Genomic DNA, 18,144 nt, shown 5'->3' with positions numbered 1-18,144 from the left:
GCAACTGCTCAGCTAAGTAATCGCATGCAGTTACATCATGTGGAACATTCGCACATTTATTACCTGATACAACCGAAATAGGTTTAGAACTAGTTATGTGCGTTCCTGTCAAGTCATATTCATGTTGCACCAAGTACGTTTGCAATTTGCCTAGTGCAAATGAGACTTTCTTCCCAGTGCTGTAACTTCCTCCACCAATTGGTATAGCTCCAGCAGATGTTTTCAGTTGAACTTCAATCCGAGTGTTGTCTTCAAGAGCAGCGATAATAAACTGGCTAGTCCGTTCTCTGGGTTCGTATGATGCAACAAAGAAATCGATGGCGTCATCAGAAATGGGTAAAAGTAGGAAGCCATCTGAGGTGTGCTCATTCCTAACCATGACATGTACGGATATGGGTTGGTCCGCTTCAACATAAACGACTTTGTTGGAATAATCGGTTGAAGTGGCTACAACATTGCCTGGAATAATTACTGTAGTGGACGTTTGTGCAGATGTTGTTATACTTTGGTTGAACCCGATTCCGGGAGCAGTCATATATACTTTGGAAACATCCTTGCTTACAATGTACATCCTGATACAATCGGGCGAGCTATATGTCTCTGGGATTCCGAAAATGAACTGTCGACCAAACGAATCTGTTTATAAAAACAGTATGATATTTTGTATACATGTACATGATTTAAATATAGTAAATTTTAGGTAATAACTTTATTATACAAAATGTATTCTAACAATAATGTCAAACAAACCATCAGAGTAAATGATGTCCTACGTAAAACATATATTGAACAAAACATTTTAGTTCAGTTTTTTATTGAAACGTAAAATACACTATTATAAAAAACGTCTAGAAAATAAAACATACATGCACAGTGAGCTGGAATAATCACAAGCACAGTCGTCTGAAGAGAAAACATATATATTTTATTTGAAACACGTTAAAAGGGCAAACCTGACAACGACAAAAGGTTTAGTTAATGAACAGTCGTAGATTTTCCAAGCATAAGAATATGACTTATGGTATAACCAGTTGACAAACTTGTCACTGTTTCACTGAATACAACATATTTACTAGGTAATGTCACAAATTACCTATAAAAAGGCAATATAAACATATATAGTATAGTATTTATTTCCTTAAATATTAATCATGTTTTATAACTCTATCATCTTAATATTTGCTTACCAGACCAAGTAACATATATGCCATATTTATCGTTTTGTCGGAGTCATATGTCCATTGCCAGCTAGATCTGAAGTTTTATGATAAGAAACTGCGTGAAATAGATGGTTTCAAATCTTGTGTGTAAACGCATATCGCATAAGATAAGAGCTTTGACTTTACATGCCGCCAATATAAGCTATGTTTGTAAATAATATGCAAATGAGGTCGATTTGTTCTTAAAAAACACTGCATTGTCAAAATTAAATACTTATCATTACACGTGTAACTTAAATGAACAATATTATGTAATCATTTAATTGAAATTAAAATGTTTACCGGGCCCTAACAAATATTTGTTCCGTTACAAAAAGCCACCAACACCGGTTCGGTTTACATGTACTAAGCGTTTTAAGCGACAATACCAAATCATATACTCTACATCACATGCAAACCTGTGTGAAACGTCAAACTTTATCTCATCAGTTCGAACAGCGGGCTTTTCTTATTTAATATAGGTTATTAAGATATTTGTATACTTGCTGTTACTTCCGCTAGTGCTTTATCATATGTAATGTGTAATGTATGTTCTGATATAATTGCGCTAAGGACGACACCATCCGGTTTAAGTAGATAGTGAAGATATAGGTGAAAATGAATATGACAACATGGTTAATACTCGATAATATCTGTTATCATGCTGCAGTCCTCGGCTGTCTAAAAACCTCACTAGGCAATAACAAGCCGTTCATTTATGTAACGTATGCTATGTTTACATCATTTCTTTCCATATTACAGCTCCCAATCGCCTTATGTGTCAACACATCATTATCTTGTCACAAACACGTATAATGGTGTATTAATGATACATAAATATTTCATCAATGCAAACTGCCAAAAAACACGATTTGAAATAAAAAATGCATATTTTGCAAGATGAAGCTTTGATGTTGACAGCATCAAAAACACATACCTTTGCTGAATAAGAAGCTTTCCAAACATGGGACGTCTGTTACAGCCACATACGTGATGTTTGGTATTTAGACACTTTCCATGTGTCTAAGTAGCAAGGTTTATTATAAATGTATTTGTAAGTTTTGTTAACGGAAGTGTCAATATTCTCCCAAGTCACCTAGCTTCGTCGGACAAACAAAATCACGAAATCGTGTTTGTGCATCTTCTAAGACTTAAACTGCCAGTTAGACGATGCATATCTATATCAGTGAACAGATCACCAAACTTTGAATAACGATTTCATGTAGGAGCTAGAATAGCTTTAGTCGGTATATGGAAGACTCTTTTACAGAGAGATTTGAGATTTTTTAATTACAAGTTTACTTGTAAAAACACCCAACGTGACATTCGAACCCACTTCCCTAAGATGTTTGGGTTTAAGCAGCCTTACAAGTCTGCTTCTCTACCGAAAGAGCCAGACGGACTTGAAATACTAACATCGTATTTATTTTAACTAAGTATGGGTGAAAACAGTTGTAATTGTTTTATAAATTTGATTTAAGCTATAGTATTCATTTAGTTGTAAAACGACTCTTTATTGATTTTGTTATCAAATATGTCACAAAAGAGTTTTATTATTTCGTTATTTTGAGTTCTAGTGAACTGATATGTTAGAACAAGTTTAAACCAATTTTAATAAGTTAATAGTCAAGAGGTATAACTAAGGTTAAACATGCATGCTGATTGTCAAGTTGTGCGAGAATTATCGCTACATAAGCACCGTTAGTCATCCCAGCCAAGGCATGTTACGCATTATCTTTAATCGATTGCAAAGTAATGCAGACGAACTGCTGGCAGAGCACAGTGAAAGAAACATATGCAACACCATTTATAACTTCATCAATTTAAAGAAAGCTTTCTCTCGCGTGTGGAGTGATTGCCAATGGGATATTATGACAGGATTCAACATTGACGAAGGGCATATGCAAGTCATTCAAGCACTCTACTGAAACGCCAGCAGCGCAGTTATATTCAATGGACAGCAGGTGAACGTTTTTGGAACATCAGTGGGCATACGTCGCGGATGTTTGTCCTCTCACATCCTGTTTAACATTTTCATTGAAAACATCATGCAAGAGACTCTCCATGACTAACACACATCTATCTCCATCGGTGGAAGTCCAATCGCCAACTTGAGATTCGCTGATGACATCGACCCCATCAGTGGCACCAGCAGTGAACTTAAAGAACTCACCAACATACTCTATAAAAGAGCAGGAGCAATCGGGATGGAGGTGAGCACGGAGAAGTTAAAGAGCATGGTGAACAGCACAGCCAACACCAGTGCAGACATCACCATGAACAACCGGAAGCTAGAAGAAACAAAAGCTTCACGTGCAACCCTGTTGAAAGATGGAAACGGAACCGATCAGGTCCGCATTAGAATTGCCATGGCAAGCGAAGCGATGGCCAGACTAAGCACATTGTGGACAAGCAGTTTTATCTGCTTCCAAACCGAGTACAAGCTCGACAAGTCTCTCATAGTCTTCCTACTCTAGGGCTGCGAGATTTTGGTGCTTCACGCGGACACAAAACGAAGGATACGTGCATTTGAATAAAAATGTCTCAAAAGACTGCCCTGATCTCTTATGGGCAGCGCAAGGCCCTCAAGTACGTACGGAACATGACTGCAATACATGTTGGCCAACAAGAGCCCCAACTGGCGACCTTCAAACGGCTGAAGGTGGGTTGGTGTTGATACGTCACCAGGCACCTCTCTTTTTTTCAGGGCACGCTAGAGGGAGGTCGACATCGAGGCCGTCAGATGGAACTGACCTGACTTGACGAAGATTTCTGTATTGTCGTCTCTCATTTCATCCAAACGACAGAACTTACCAAGGGAGTAAAGATTATGATGATGACCCGTTGCGAGTCGCGTCCATATTATCAGGTTCGCAAGAGCCGCCAGTAATGAATTGTGTATGGTTTAGTATTAATTTGTGAGGAAAATGAAGCAATGACATTATGTTGAAGAATTTGACAATAGCCACCGTATGTTGCTTTACATAAGTATTAGTATATGGACTTCAACCATTGTCCGGACTTGCAAAGAAAAAAAAGGCAACTCATTTAGTCGATTTCTCAACAACTGTTACAGCAACGCCTATAAACTACAGAACCGTATACGCTTTCACACGAATTTACCATTAAAAAGAGCCCCAAAGGTGCAACTTGGTTAAGACATCTGAGTGTCAATAATAATAATTGATTAAATGCGCTTTTTATAAAATAATAAATATGTATGCATATACACATCATTTTATAATAAGGGCATGTTTGTAATGATCTTTTCATGTTTTTATTTTAACATTATGATTGTAAATATTTTATATATATCAAGGTGTTATTTATCAAGAATGATCGTGTACTTGTTTAAATGTATATCTAATAGTAATACATTTTTTTCGTATGGTTCCTTATTACAATTTCTATACCATTTTATGTTTCTGCTGACTTGTTTTCTAGTTTTTCTCATATATCTCATTTTGAAATATATGTTATTTATTTATCTAAAAAAATATGTAGAGGTAAAGTAGATTTACATTAAAGTTGGAATAATGTTTTATTGATATAGTCTATAGAAACTGACTTTTAATTTATTATAACATACCAGACAATTATTGTATTGGAAGTAAATGTTGTTATTCAAAAATCAGAGCAGTACAGTTGTATAAGTGTCAACATTATAAGGGGAAGGTGGCACGTTACCATTCAATGAATTCCAGCACGGGCATTTAACATACATGCATCTTGCTTGTATGAAATTGCTTTATTAGACTTGGCATTCCCGTTGAACCGTTTACTGATCTATTCAATCCATACCTTCAGACTGATTCACTTGTAGCAATGGGAGTAGCAAAAATGCAAATATACGAACAGGAAACGATATACACGGGTTATTTCTGATTGACTGTGTGGAGGCAATGCAGGCCAATTGCAAATACGCAAAATGAAGACAAGCCCCTGAAGTCTAGGGATGAACATTTGCTGTTCCGTCAGGAGGATGCTTAGTGGAGCTTCGTGGATATTGGTAACGAAATCTATTCAGTTGTGATTTTCCTCATTTTACGGCGACATCGGAATAAATGTCTTATGGTAGGACACTCAAGAGAGGGAAGCAGAATTTCCCGAATGATAGGGATACCTCGAGTCCTGTTTACAATCACTCACAAGATATTGCTAAAAATATCAAATTTTACCTATGGTATAGGGCTAAGTATATTTACGATTATGTTTGATTCTTCTTTATTAGGCACCTTAATCTTAATAGCGTGTAATAAATCCGTCTGCACTAGCAACCAGATAAGTTAACAATGAAGGACAATTATCAGCGGTGAATGATTATCATATGCAGAGAAACCCTGCATTAACCAATGATTTTATCTTAGAGAAATACGTATATTTTATGGATGATCAATACAATGAACGGAATATGTTGTGAAAAGGAAAGATTCAGAAATTAGACCTTTTAAATATGGCAATATTGGTATGTTTATAAGTGAGGCTGCCGGTTATCATTATTCCAATGCGTTGTTATCAACAAACGAATTCTTAATTAATTTGATATTTTGCTACAGTTACATAAGTATAATATCACTTATACAAATGTATAAGGGCATTAACAATGAATCTATTTGTAGTATTGGACTATATATATGATTAAGAAAAGTAATTGTACATACAAGTATTTTGTTGTGTTATTATTATTTGAGTTATGTACCCGTACGTTCGATAATTATAACATGTAACAATCAATGGTATATTGTTTGTGAGAGTTTGTTGGTACATTGTATACGTTACTTGTAACCAAGCATTCTCATTTTTTTTAAATTAAGCAAACCTTCACCGGCATCATCTTAGGATATTTGTCAGCTGTCATAACTTATCTGTCATAGTATCTTAGAAGGAAACACTGTTTACACTATATACACTCATCGAAATAAGCATAATTCCGTTCTAAAGAATTGAGCTTTCGTAACAAAGTAGAAAAAGAGACATTTGTAATCACAATCTAACCTTCAAGACGCCATGCATTCTTTGTTTTACATAATATTACCTTTCATGAAGCTCATGTTACTACAATTTAGCACTTCTTGCACAATCATATGAGCGAATTCTAGCATAATACATATCAGTTTGTGCTTTTATTTAAAAATTTAAAAGGGAAACGAACCATACTGATTGTAACGTTTAAAACTGCAATCAATGATGGAAACATTAATTGTTCACATTGTCCGTACCTTATTACGCCACTGGGTATCAACATATGTGTCTGCGGAGTTTTGAGGTAACACAATTAAGTAATTATATTTCTTCTTCAATACTATTTGTTATTAAGTGGCTTAGCAAAGTCACATGGTGACTGTGTTTAAAAAAAATCTTACTTCCCACAATATACTCTTTGTTTCTTACATGTTCACCGTGTCTTTTATCGTAGTCTTACCTCTTACATCATGCTAGAATTTATTTGGCTATTTCAGGTAAAATGCTTTCTGTGTATTCTTCTAAATAGCTGTTAATTTTCAGTCAGTAACGATACATAATGACATGAAAATAAACCATATGACTTGATTAAAAATAACGAGCTAATATTTATCCTTGTATCACCTCAATGATTAGAATGGAATTGCTATATTCGTGATATATTCGTTTTACTCCAAACTACTATAAACGCACGGTGTAATACAAAATAGTAAATTAGGGAGTTAGTAAGAAGCCGAGTAGCTTAATTGTGTCAACTTTAAAGACATATATATATAAACGACGGGATTATATTCGACTTAGTCACTAAAGAATTAAAACATAAACTTGTCTGACGTGTTCAGAATGATTGGACGCTGTGCCGTGCATAACTACTGTAAATTGCGTACGCACTCAAAATATAGACACAATACAACATTTTCACACTCTATTTGGAGCAACTAGTACGATTTAAAATCTGTTTAAATTAAAAATGTAATTGTTTTTACAAAAACGAACCACATTCTGAAAATTCATATTTTTATCATACAATCCCAAAACATCAAACAATAAATAAACTTTATGTATGATAATGCTGTCAGCCATTGCAGATTTTGCTAAAACGTATTTGTAGAAGGGGTGATAAACTTTAATAAAGTTTAATGTGGAATATGTCGTAATTATATTCTTTCGGATGTTGTAGCGTAATATTGTAGTTTAAATCAGCTTAAAACATGCCGAATCGTTCTATTCTGTTATTAAAGGCTTTTTCTTCTTTTTTTTCTGTACTTTTTATTTGTTCCTGCCTCGAGGTTCGAATCGCAAATGGACTGGGGCACCAGGGCGCGCCAATCCGTAGGGGCTGCGTGGTAATGGCACCTGTGATGAAACAAGTTTATGTACGACGATACTAATATTGTGGGCGTGGCACTGGTGATAAAACGTAAATGTGTGACCAATACAGACTAATCATATAGACCAACAACATCAACATGACACTGACCTCTATCCGGATATAAATACCATTTAAATTAGATCATTTGATTTTAGCTGGAAACTGGTGATTTTCAAATATCCCGTTAAGAGCTATAATATTATACACAATTCGAGCGTGTAGTTTCTGCTTATAGAATTCACAACTGTCGAGTTAATGATGGTTACCATTACAATTATTATTCTTTTTTAATTTGAAACATTTCGTGGTTAAATCGGGGATAAGCCCGTGCTTGAATTCTTATCTGAAATTAATCATTAGTCCCATGCATTGAGCGATCCATGACGATTCCTTCTGACAACCGTGGATTTTTTATGCAAACTACATGTAAATGTCAACTTACTCTTAGTTCCCTTCGTTTCCAGACCTGTACTCTCCTAAGATGCTATTGTGTACATATATATCTCTACTAACCTTAAGTTCGCTTCCTTTGTAGATCCTGTACTTCCTCAACATGCTGATGACGGTCATCTTGACCTCAAGCTGAGCTAGACGCATACCCACGCAGTTCCGCGGCCCCACCCCAAACGGCAAGTAGGCATACTCGTTGATCTTGTCCTTGTTTTCTGGCGCAAACCTTAAGCACAATGTTTATTGTTCACATAAAATATAAATATATTCCCCCAAAAGATTCGTGATCCGGGCTATCTTCAACGTACTCCATATTTGGAAAACTAAACTCGTGGTATAATCCATTCGATAGCAAAGATGTGACATTTGTCTTTTTTATTTATGTCGTTCCTACAAGTTAGTGTATCGTTTGTTATGTATTTATCATGCATCTGATTGGTTAATGTTCAAATATGTGTATCATAGCCACGCCCTCTATGTACTTATGCATGCTCGCAACTGATCATACGATGTATTAAAATAGTCTCCAAACGTACTGCGTGTTCTCTATTTATTGTTAACCCACATACACAACAAATTGGCGACGATAATTACTGACTGAAAACCGTGATTAATATTTCAGAATTTTATCAATTTTTCAGTAAATGTGCGTGAAAGACTAGTATTATCATAGAATGGCTGGACTCATTGGGAACGTTAACGCATACGATAGTAATGTTGAGTCATGGCAGAGTTATCACGAAAAACTCGAACAATATTTTTCAGAAAATGACATAACTAATGAAAAAAAAGTGGCAGCTATATTGACGCTTGTTGGAGAAAAAAACATAAGGATTACTTCGTAACTTTACCGCTCCTAGGAAGCCATCTGAGGAAACCTATATAACACTGTGTGACCGATTAAGGAACCACTAATCCCCGAAGCCACTGCTTATAGCAGAACGGTTTCGCTTTCATAGACGGAACCAAGCCATTGTCGAGAGTGTTACAGAATATGTCGCCGAACTTCGGAAGCTGTCGGACTATTGTGACTTCAGTCCGACATTAAATGATGCTCTTAGGGACAGGTTCGTGTGCTGTATCAAAGACGAAGCAACCCAAAGAAAGCTGTTTTCACAAGGAGAAATGACACTCATCAGAGCAATTGACATCTCCATAGCGATGGAAACCGCAACAAGGGACGCCGCTGAGTTGCAAACATCAAACGCAGGAAGCAACGTCAAACGCGTTAAGAAGACTACAACCAGACCGCCGAAGAACAAGAAATACAAGCACAAATCACGTTCCAGGTCGACGTGTGTACACTGTGGCAGAACGAACAACAATTCGGCGGATTGCAGGTATAAAAATGCATCCTGTCATAAATGTAATGCCAAAGGACACATAAAGAGTGGATGCCCTTTCACGATCAATGCCAACGCATTGGAAAATGATGACACTGAGGATGAAAGCAGCGACGTTGAAGGCGTGCATCTAATACATTTTGTGAAGAATGGTTACAAAGCAAGAATCACCATAAAACCGGAAATAAACAACGTAAACGTGATAATAGAAGTGGACACCGGATCTGCCGTCACGCTGATGTCGAACAGTGAATTCCGGAAGTTGTTCGGTCAATTGAAGATGCGTCGACCGCAGGCAATCCTCACGACGTATTTCAGAGAAGTTCGCGAGCAGGAAGGGACTGTAATGGTGTCAGTCTCATACAATGGCCAACACAAACATTTTCAGTTGTGTGTTGTGAAAGGTGACGGTCCGTGTCTCCTTGGTAGAGATTGGTTAAAAGAAATACGATTAGACTGGGACAAAATCGTATCCGTCAACCATTTGACTACGAAAGTTCGTCTACAATCCATGCTCAAGAAATACACCGTGGTCTTCAGTGATGGCATCGGAAAGGTGAAAGACATCAAGGCTAGGTTAACGATAAAGGAAATTGCTAGACCTAGATTTATGAAAGCCAGAACAGTGCCATACTCGCTCAAACCAAAAATTGAAAAAGAATTGGATAACCTTGAGCGCCAGGGAATCTTGACGAAAGTGAATACTAGTGCATGGGCAACCCCATTGTACCCGTTGTGAAACATAATGGTGATGTTCGAACTTTGATGTGGAGACTTTAAGGCAACTGTAAATTAAGAAATCAACGTTGACAAATATCCTCTTCCAAGCTTGGAAGACGTTCTTGTCATTTGTCTCCCGGGCAAAAATACAACAAGCTCGATCTACGACAAGCATTTCTGCAGCTTGAATGCGACGAAGAGAGCAAGAAATTATAGACAATCAACACACACCGTTACAACCGGATGTTGTACGGCTTTGCGTCTGCCCCAGCAATATGGCAACGAACAATCGACCATTTTCTGCAAGGGATTCCCGGAGTACAGTGCATTCTGAACGATATGGTGGTCGCAGGTGACAATGACTCCACACACCTTGACATTGTCGAGAAAGTTTTGAGTAGGTTAGAGCTCTTTGGAATCAAAGTAAACAAAGACAACTGTGTTTTCTTTGAAGAACGGAGTACATACTGTGGTCATTAGATTGACGCTGACGGACTCGTGAAATGTCAAGATAAAGTTGAGGCAGTGTTAAACACACCGACCTCGCGAGACATTAAATCATTGAGAGCATATTTAGGGGTACTTAATTACTATCACATATTTTGCCAAATCTCGCGACAACCATTAAAACGCTGACATCGCTTCTTGAGAAAAATCGTAAATTCATATGGTCGAGCGAATGTGAAATCGCGTTCGAAAATTCAAAGAAACTTCTGACTTTAGAACCAGTTCTTACTTATTACAGGCCAGAACTTCCGGTACGCCTCTCGACCGACGCGTCCTCGTATGGTATATCCGGTATACTGTCTCATGTAATGCAGGATGGTTTTGAATGGCCGATTGCATTTGCGTCAAGATCGCTAACGAAAGCGGAACGTAAATACGCGCAAACCGATAAGGAAGCTTTAGCAATTTACTGGGTTGTTCAAAAGTTCTACCCGTATCTTTATGAAAAAATAAATTTACGTTGGTTTCGGACAGTCAAGCGCTAACGTCAATAGCAGCCACAGTAAATGTATTCCCGCGACTAAAGCCGCACTCGTTTAAAGGTACGCAATGTTTCTTTCAGGGTTCGATTATGACATTCAGTACAAGAACACTAAACATCATACAAATGTCGATGGGTTCGCGAGATTACTCGCGCCGATAAAAGGTCACAAAAAACCCGAAACAGAAGACGTATTTTAAACGTCGCCATTAGAGCAGCTTCCCGTGACGAGTGCTTAAATCAGCCTGGAAACAAAACGAGAGCGAGTGCTCTCGTTCGTGTTCGATTACGTACAAAACGGCTGGAACGAAATGACTGATAACCCGTTGATGAAACCCTATTACTCGCGACCTAAGGAATTAACAATTTACCGCGGATGTTTAATGTGGGGCATCAGAGTCATTATTCATGTCAAACTGCGAAGGCGAAGGTGTGATCTTTACTACATGTCAGTCACCTAGGTATCGTCCGAATGAAATCTTTAGCAAGACGTTATGTCTGGTGGTCTGGCATCGACAGCGATTTAGAGCATTTATCAACGAGGTGTAATGGCTGTCAAATGCAACAGAAATCGCCAGCAAAGGTACAATTACACCCGTAGGAATGACCCACAAAGAGCTTTGAGCGCGTACACGTTGATTACGCAGGCCAATTTTAGGTCAATGTTTCTTGTTTTAGAAGCTGCCCGTTCAAAATGGCCCGAGATCGTTGTAATGAAAACAATACAGGCTCCTCGAACAATTTTGGCATTGTACGGATTACCTAAGCAACTTGTTACTGACAATGGAAGTCAGTTCATTTCAAACGGTTTCGCGAAATTCGTGAAAAGTAATGGTATTGTACACATTCGCATGGCAGTAGCCCACCACGAAAGTTCTAGTTGAAATATGTAATCAAAAATTCAAGTCATCATTGCGTGCTATGCGAACAGAATCCGATCATTTGAATTTGAATACCGAAATACACCCCATGCTACAACAGGCGAAACACCGTCCAAATTTCTAGGGCGCACGTTGCGCACATAATTTGATTTGATGAAACGAGACACACAAACGGTTGTTTACGATTCGCAGATGAAACAATCTTTGGCTGATGGTTGGAACAATCGCGATTATGAATAAGGCCAAACTGTTCTCGCGCAAGACTACCGTCCAACAGCAAGAGATAAATAGATCAGTGGTGGCATTATATCGCGCTATGGACTGCTTTTATACAACGTTGATGTTGGTAAAGGCTTGATATGGACACGACATGTAGATCAATTAAGACCTACATAGGTGAGCTGTCAGACACTTCTCGCAAGTGTTCGCCCGGTTAATTTCGAACCGCGTTGCGTAAACAATGAACAAACGAATAATGACCAATTTCCACAATTAGTTCCGCGTTCAGATATTGAAGAGACAGGCATGCGGTCAGAAACACCTGTTAGACGCTACCCGCTGCATAATCGTCGTAAACCAGATCGGCTAGAGTACCATTAGTTATAACTGACACTGACTGACCGGAGGAGAAAAGCCAAAATAGCTGCATATTGAAAACATTATGTGTCTGAAAAATTTAATGTTCTGCTTCAATACCGAAATATACCCCACGCTACAACAGGCGAAACACCGTCCAAATTTCTAGGGCGCACGTTGCGCACATAATTGGATTTGATGAAACGAGACACACAAACGGTTGTTAACGATTCGCAGATGAAACAATCTTTGGCTGATGGTCGTAACAATCGCGATTATGAATAGGCCAAACTGTTCTCGCGCGAGACTACCGTCCAACAGCAAGAGATAAATTGATCAGTGGTGGCATTATATCGCGCGATGAACCGCTTTTATACAAAGTTGAAGTTGGTAACGGCGCAATAAGGACACGACATGTCGATCAATTCAGACCTACATAGGTGAGCTGTCAGACACTTCTCGCAAGTGTTTGCCCGGTTAATTTCGAACCGCGTTGCGTAAACAATGAAAAAACGAATAATGACCAATTTCCACAATTTGTTCCGCGTTCAGATACTGAAGAGACAGGCATGCGGTCAGAAACACCTGTAAGACGCTACCCGCTGCGTAATCGTCGTAAACCAGATCGGCTAGAGTACCATTAGTTATAACTGACACTGACTGACCGGAGGAGAAAAGCCAAAATAGCTGCATATTGAAAACATTATCTGTCTGAAAAATTTAATGTTCTGATGATGTTGTTGACATGCTAAAACTCAATTTGATATGTCACTGGTTCCTTGCAATTATTGAATACTATATTATATGTATCTTCTTGTATTTTTGTATTTCAGGAATCAATGTCTTTAAAAAGGGGCAGAATTGTTATGTATTTATCATGCATCTGATTGGTCAATGTTCAATCATGTGTATCATAGCCACGCCTCTATGTACTTCTGCATGATCGCAACTGATCATACGGTGTAGTATTAAAATAGCCACAAAACCTACTGCGTGGTCTCTATTTATTGTTAACCCACATACACAACATCATTATCATACTTAAATAAGTATTAGCGTACTAGCGCATTCTTACGACTGAAAACGTCGAGGGAACGATATAACTAACTCATTCGAACAATATAGTAAGTCGTCAGACGATTTTGTCTTGGGAACAATTTAATACGTCGTGGGAAGGACTTATTCACATGAGGGGGCGACAGAGATAACTCATTGGACCGACTAAGTGGCTGGTGGGAGGGAACGAGATAACTATTTCGTAATGATGATAGAATCATCCAATGAAAATAGTTGTTGAGGGTTACATACTTTTGTACGTCATATATCAGGCGTATTCGTGTTGTGAAATGCTTCGCAACTGTGTGTATTATTTGTGTAACATCAAGACGCTTTATTAGTCAACATATTTATCTTTTTGCTGGATAATCGTATATACCATTACTAAGTATATATTGCAAATGGCAATACAAATATATTAACATGATGTACACTATTAAAAAAACAATCACGTTCTTTGAGGAAACAAGTTAATGTGATAATCATATACTTGTAGCAGAACACAAAACACAGCCGCTTTCAATTTAAAAAAGACAGACCAAAAATAGAATACCGTGTATTTAAATGTTCGCGATTAAAGACGACTCTTATGCAATTTGACCTTTTTGGAATTAAGCATTTTGCATTGTTAACTTTTGAAGCTACTAATTTACGAATCTTTACTAGCATACCAGTATTACTGAAACTGTCTTAAGCAGTCTCGTTAAACGTTCATTCGCGCTATGGAATAACTTTTTAGACCACAGCTTGTTAAATATTATTATATACAATATCGTTTTCTTCAAAACACTTATAAACAACCAACAAAAAGAGACACAACAGTAACAATAAGACAGAACCCAAAATTCTTTTTGTAATTACATCTCTCTGGAAACTGTGTATCATATGTACCTTTCAGGATTGAATGTATACGGGTCCTCCCAGTATTCGTCCAAGAAGTGCAAAATGTCCGTTACAAACTGGCAGTTCATCCCTTTGGGGATCTTGATTCCAGAAATTTCAGTGTCGCGGTCAGGCATGCGCGTGAGTCTAAAACAACACGTAAGTGCACGAATTTATTAATTTATCCTAAGAATTTCATTGTCGCAGACAGCCTTGCGGTTGATTAATAAACACAAACTTCATTACATGCATGTTTTAATTTATTCTATTTGTTGTTTATTTGTTTTGCATTCGACTGATTTGAGTATACTAGAAATGTTGTTGAAACATGTAGCGGCTAAACCGGCTTATTATAATAGCGCTGAATATTAAAAGCTAAGGCTTTGAAGAAATAATTACAACACGTTAATTTATAGCCATGTTCTTTAAAATCATACAGTATGTTTGAATATTCTGGTGGCGTCAAATCACTCGTTTATTGATAAGGTTAAGTTGAAAAGTCATTTGTTGAAATACATTAAAGGGCTGAATGGGGAAAAATATCGCTGAAACTGTTGAGTAGTAATGCATGGTTTGCCCCCTTTTGAAAGAGAGTTCATACACGAAAGAAGTTTAATGTTTTATTAAATGTATATATCATTAACCGCATGCCGCGTGTCTTGTGAAATCTCGTTAAATTATTAAAAAAAAATCATTTATGAAGAATATTATCACATCTTTACTATAAGGCGTCTTAAAACGCATCATAACGTCGCAAAATGTATGTACGTTTCTTTGGCGGGGCTTAGAAGACCTTCTTAGTGACTTTTCGGGTGAAGCAAGTGATAATGCCATGCAAATAAACTTGTGTTATTCTACATGTCTACACTTCGTGTACGCCAACTTATTATCGCATGTTACGGAAATATGAATCAATTCCGTACGAAAAGTAGATACATGAATTTAAAATAATTGAACTTAAAGTCAAAGGTAAACATTAGAACCATACCTTGTAGCTGGCGAATGAATCCGCAGTGTTTCTGACAAGACCATGTCCATATATTTAAGAGAGAAGACATTATCGTAGGACAGCGGGCTCTGCAATCATGTCATAATGTGGGTTAATTTCCCTACCCTTTCCCACCATCAAAGTTGGAATGTACTTAATACATTTCCTAAACACATTACATGATCTACATTGTTTTTGTTGACTTGGGTTTTTGACCGTTCCAAGCATGTTAAATCACGGCAGGCAGTTCATCAACTCACACTTTTACTAAATATATTCCGATGTCTTTTTTAAAGACTTTACATACTTTAATTGGAACTATAAATGATATATATTGTGTAATCATAACATGTTTGTTAGTAATTATATTCACATTCAATACGATCACCTACCTCGCCAATTTCGTCATTGATAGCATTCACGAGCTTCTCTTGAATCTCAGGATTAAGGGCAAGTTCATAGAGAACCCATGATATCCCTGCTGCTGTAGTATCATAGCCAGCGAGCATGAAAATGATGGAGTTAATCAGTATCTCCTCGTCCGTCAGACCTGCTTAATAAGGTGATAGCGATGACTTGCAATCTAAGTTGTTCAAATCAATATACTAATTATATATAAAACTGTCAATTAAAATGGTATTTTATTTGATTTGAATTCTGCAAATGAAACAATGATAAATTTATGTTAAATTGCCAATTTACACTAGCTTGTAACACGTTAAAGAATTTCCAGGGGCCATATGGAAGTTCAAAACGGATATTATTGTTTAAGAACGGGGATATAATGACATATAACATACCAAAGTTGTTCTTTGAAGGTGTAAATAATATAGTAAATGGAAATAAATTTTTGTTGTTAACCAAGTATAAATGGAAAAATTAATATCACATCTCTTTGAGACATCCGATGTGTTTGTCTTACACACAAATACGATATTAATCGAATTAGTCATAAATAAATATACATGCTTAAATCATGTAACGTAGACGCTTATGATCACGAAAGAGTAGTTTCATGGATTTAACTCGTGCCCTTTGTTCCCATGAATGCGTTGTGAAGACAAACAATGTTTATGTTCAAGCCATAACGTTGAGTATTTAACAATAAATTAAAACTGGTTGATTCAGGATTATTTCAACAACGTTTATCAGTAGCTGTTTTACTGCGGTTCCAGAAAACACATGTATAAAATGTGTTTGACTATCGACTATACGATAATATATGTAATATTAAATTGTGTACTAGTGAATCATGTAAACTGAAGTATTTGAAAAAATCGCCTCTTTGGTGTAATCAAACTTTGACTTTATTTTTGTGATACATAATCACCAACGTGAATGGACGTTCAACAAAATATCCAAATAACAATCTCGAATAAAAGAAGTTGCCTTTGCCTGATATTTGTGTAATACTTCATTTATCATTACTTGACATATGTTACCTGCTCTTAAATTCATAATTGCAAAACGATGGTGCCATTTTGATCAAAACAGTACAAACGTTTATTGAGAAAGGTAATATCTGATGGTTCAACCAATGAGAGTAAAGAGTTTTAGATGTCTGTTTGTTACAACAGTCTTACCTTTCCGCTGGCTGTTAGATATCTTTTCAGTTTCGGCCAGATTGCTCGCATTTACCATCAATTGCAAAAGGTCTTTATGCTTCTGTAAGCATTGATATTTACATGAATAATTATCGTTATAATGTTTGTAAATTTACGTTTCAACTGTGAATTTTACGTTCTTTTTATATAGTTGTTGTAAACAGATTAACAGATACTTTAATTTATGTTATTCATGTTCTGAACTTTTTTTCTTTCAATCAAGGTTGATTAATGCATATAATGTACAATACATGGTCATACGTTTACGTATTCAACTGAAACGCAAACACTTAATTAACGAGGGAAAAAACACATTTTGAAAATTCACGCGTTTGGTGTATTGCGTTTGAACATATCTAAAACAAAACATATTTGTCTATGAAAAATGCGCACACTGTTTACTGTATATTTAAATTATTCATTTGAAACAAGAAAAGTGCAAATATACAATGTTTGAGTTTTAGATATGTTATTTAAACGGGTTTTATCGCTGAACGACTCAGCAACAAGCTTGTGCAGATGTCACGGGGAAAAAATATAAAATATAAAAAAATAATTAAACTTTATACATATCATTTACATTATTTTCAAAAAATATAATATTCATTCTATCGAAGGTATCATGATCAATCCTATCTTACAGATTCTGAGTGTTTTCTGTCCTCAAATAGCGACCTCGTTGTGGTCATAAAGAAGTCCATGATGTCTTTCGACATGAAGCTTGTCTCGAACAACCTCGGGAACATATCCGCCAGGTCTGGGAACAAGACTGGAAAAAGGTGTTGAAGATACACATTGGTTAATAAATACTAAAAGGTGTCCAATAAAGACATGTGAAACCCAAAGCATAAATACATTGGACTTGTGTTCTGTATTCAATCTCGCCTTTGTTCATTTATGTTTTGCACGAGATAGATGGCAATTAAAAAGTGTGTGCTATTTTCTTTTATTTTTAGTCAATCAAACATATTTCAATAAGACCACTATCCATTGTATAAAGTCGTATTATATCTGGATTTTTTTAATCGTCAAAGTTGCTGACAACACGCCATTTTAACAAGCGATTTATCAGTCAAACAAACTGTAAGGAATGATGAAACGCTCAAGCTATTGCATTTTAGTG

At 36.7% G+C, this 18,144-nt stretch overlaps 2 protein-coding genes across 22 annotated transcripts in view; both read right to left on the bottom strand.

Annotated features, from left to right (window-relative positions):
* Window positions 1–2,311, bottom strand: part of LOC127842094 (CUB and zona pellucida-like domain-containing protein 1) — a 5,909-nt gene extending 3,598 nt beyond the window's left edge. For both annotated transcript variants that reach the window (XR_008031484.1, XR_008031483.1), the window contains exons 1-4: window positions 2,137–2,311; window positions 1,188–1,254; window positions 867–903; window positions 1–636 (exon numbers count right to left, since the gene is read on the bottom strand). The exon at window positions 1–636 is cut by the window's left edge and continues 431 nt beyond it. The gene's annotated coding sequence lies outside the window, so the exon portion shown is untranslated. The remainder of the gene's footprint in view (window positions 637–866; window positions 904–1,187; window positions 1,255–2,136) is intronic.
* Window positions 2,312–7,161: 4,850 nt separating this feature from the next.
* LOC127841950 (cytochrome P450 3A21-like) overlaps window positions 7,162–18,144 on the bottom strand; it is a 196,448-nt gene continuing 185,465 nt past the window's right edge. For 9 of the 20 annotated variants that reach the window (XM_052371127.1, XM_052371134.1, XM_052371129.1 and 6 more), the window contains 7 exons: window positions 17,663–17,790; window positions 17,001–17,082; window positions 15,810–15,970; window positions 15,418–15,506; window positions 14,439–14,576; window positions 8,047–8,209; window positions 7,162–7,517 (listed from right to left, as the gene is read on the bottom strand). In XM_052371127.1, the coding sequence (XP_052227087.1) occupies window positions 7,431–7,517; window positions 8,047–8,209; window positions 14,439–14,576; window positions 15,418–15,506; window positions 15,810–15,970; window positions 17,001–17,082; window positions 17,663–17,790 (848 nt within the window). In that variant the 3' untranslated portion in view covers window positions 7,162–7,430. The remainder of the gene's footprint in view (window positions 7,518–8,046; window positions 8,210–14,438; window positions 14,577–15,417; window positions 15,507–15,809; window positions 15,971–17,000; window positions 17,083–17,662; window positions 17,791–18,144) is intronic. The other 11 variants (XM_052371136.1, XM_052371142.1, XM_052371138.1 and 8 more) reach the window with 10 other exon arrangements.

Source organism: Dreissena polymorpha, chromosome 8 (assembly GCF_020536995.1).
Source record: "Dreissena polymorpha isolate Duluth1 chromosome 8, UMN_Dpol_1.0, whole genome shotgun sequence".
Taxonomy (NCBI): Eukaryota; Metazoa; Mollusca; class Bivalvia; order Myida; family Dreissenidae; genus Dreissena; species Dreissena polymorpha.
This window is presented reverse-complemented; position numbering and strand designations above follow the sequence as displayed.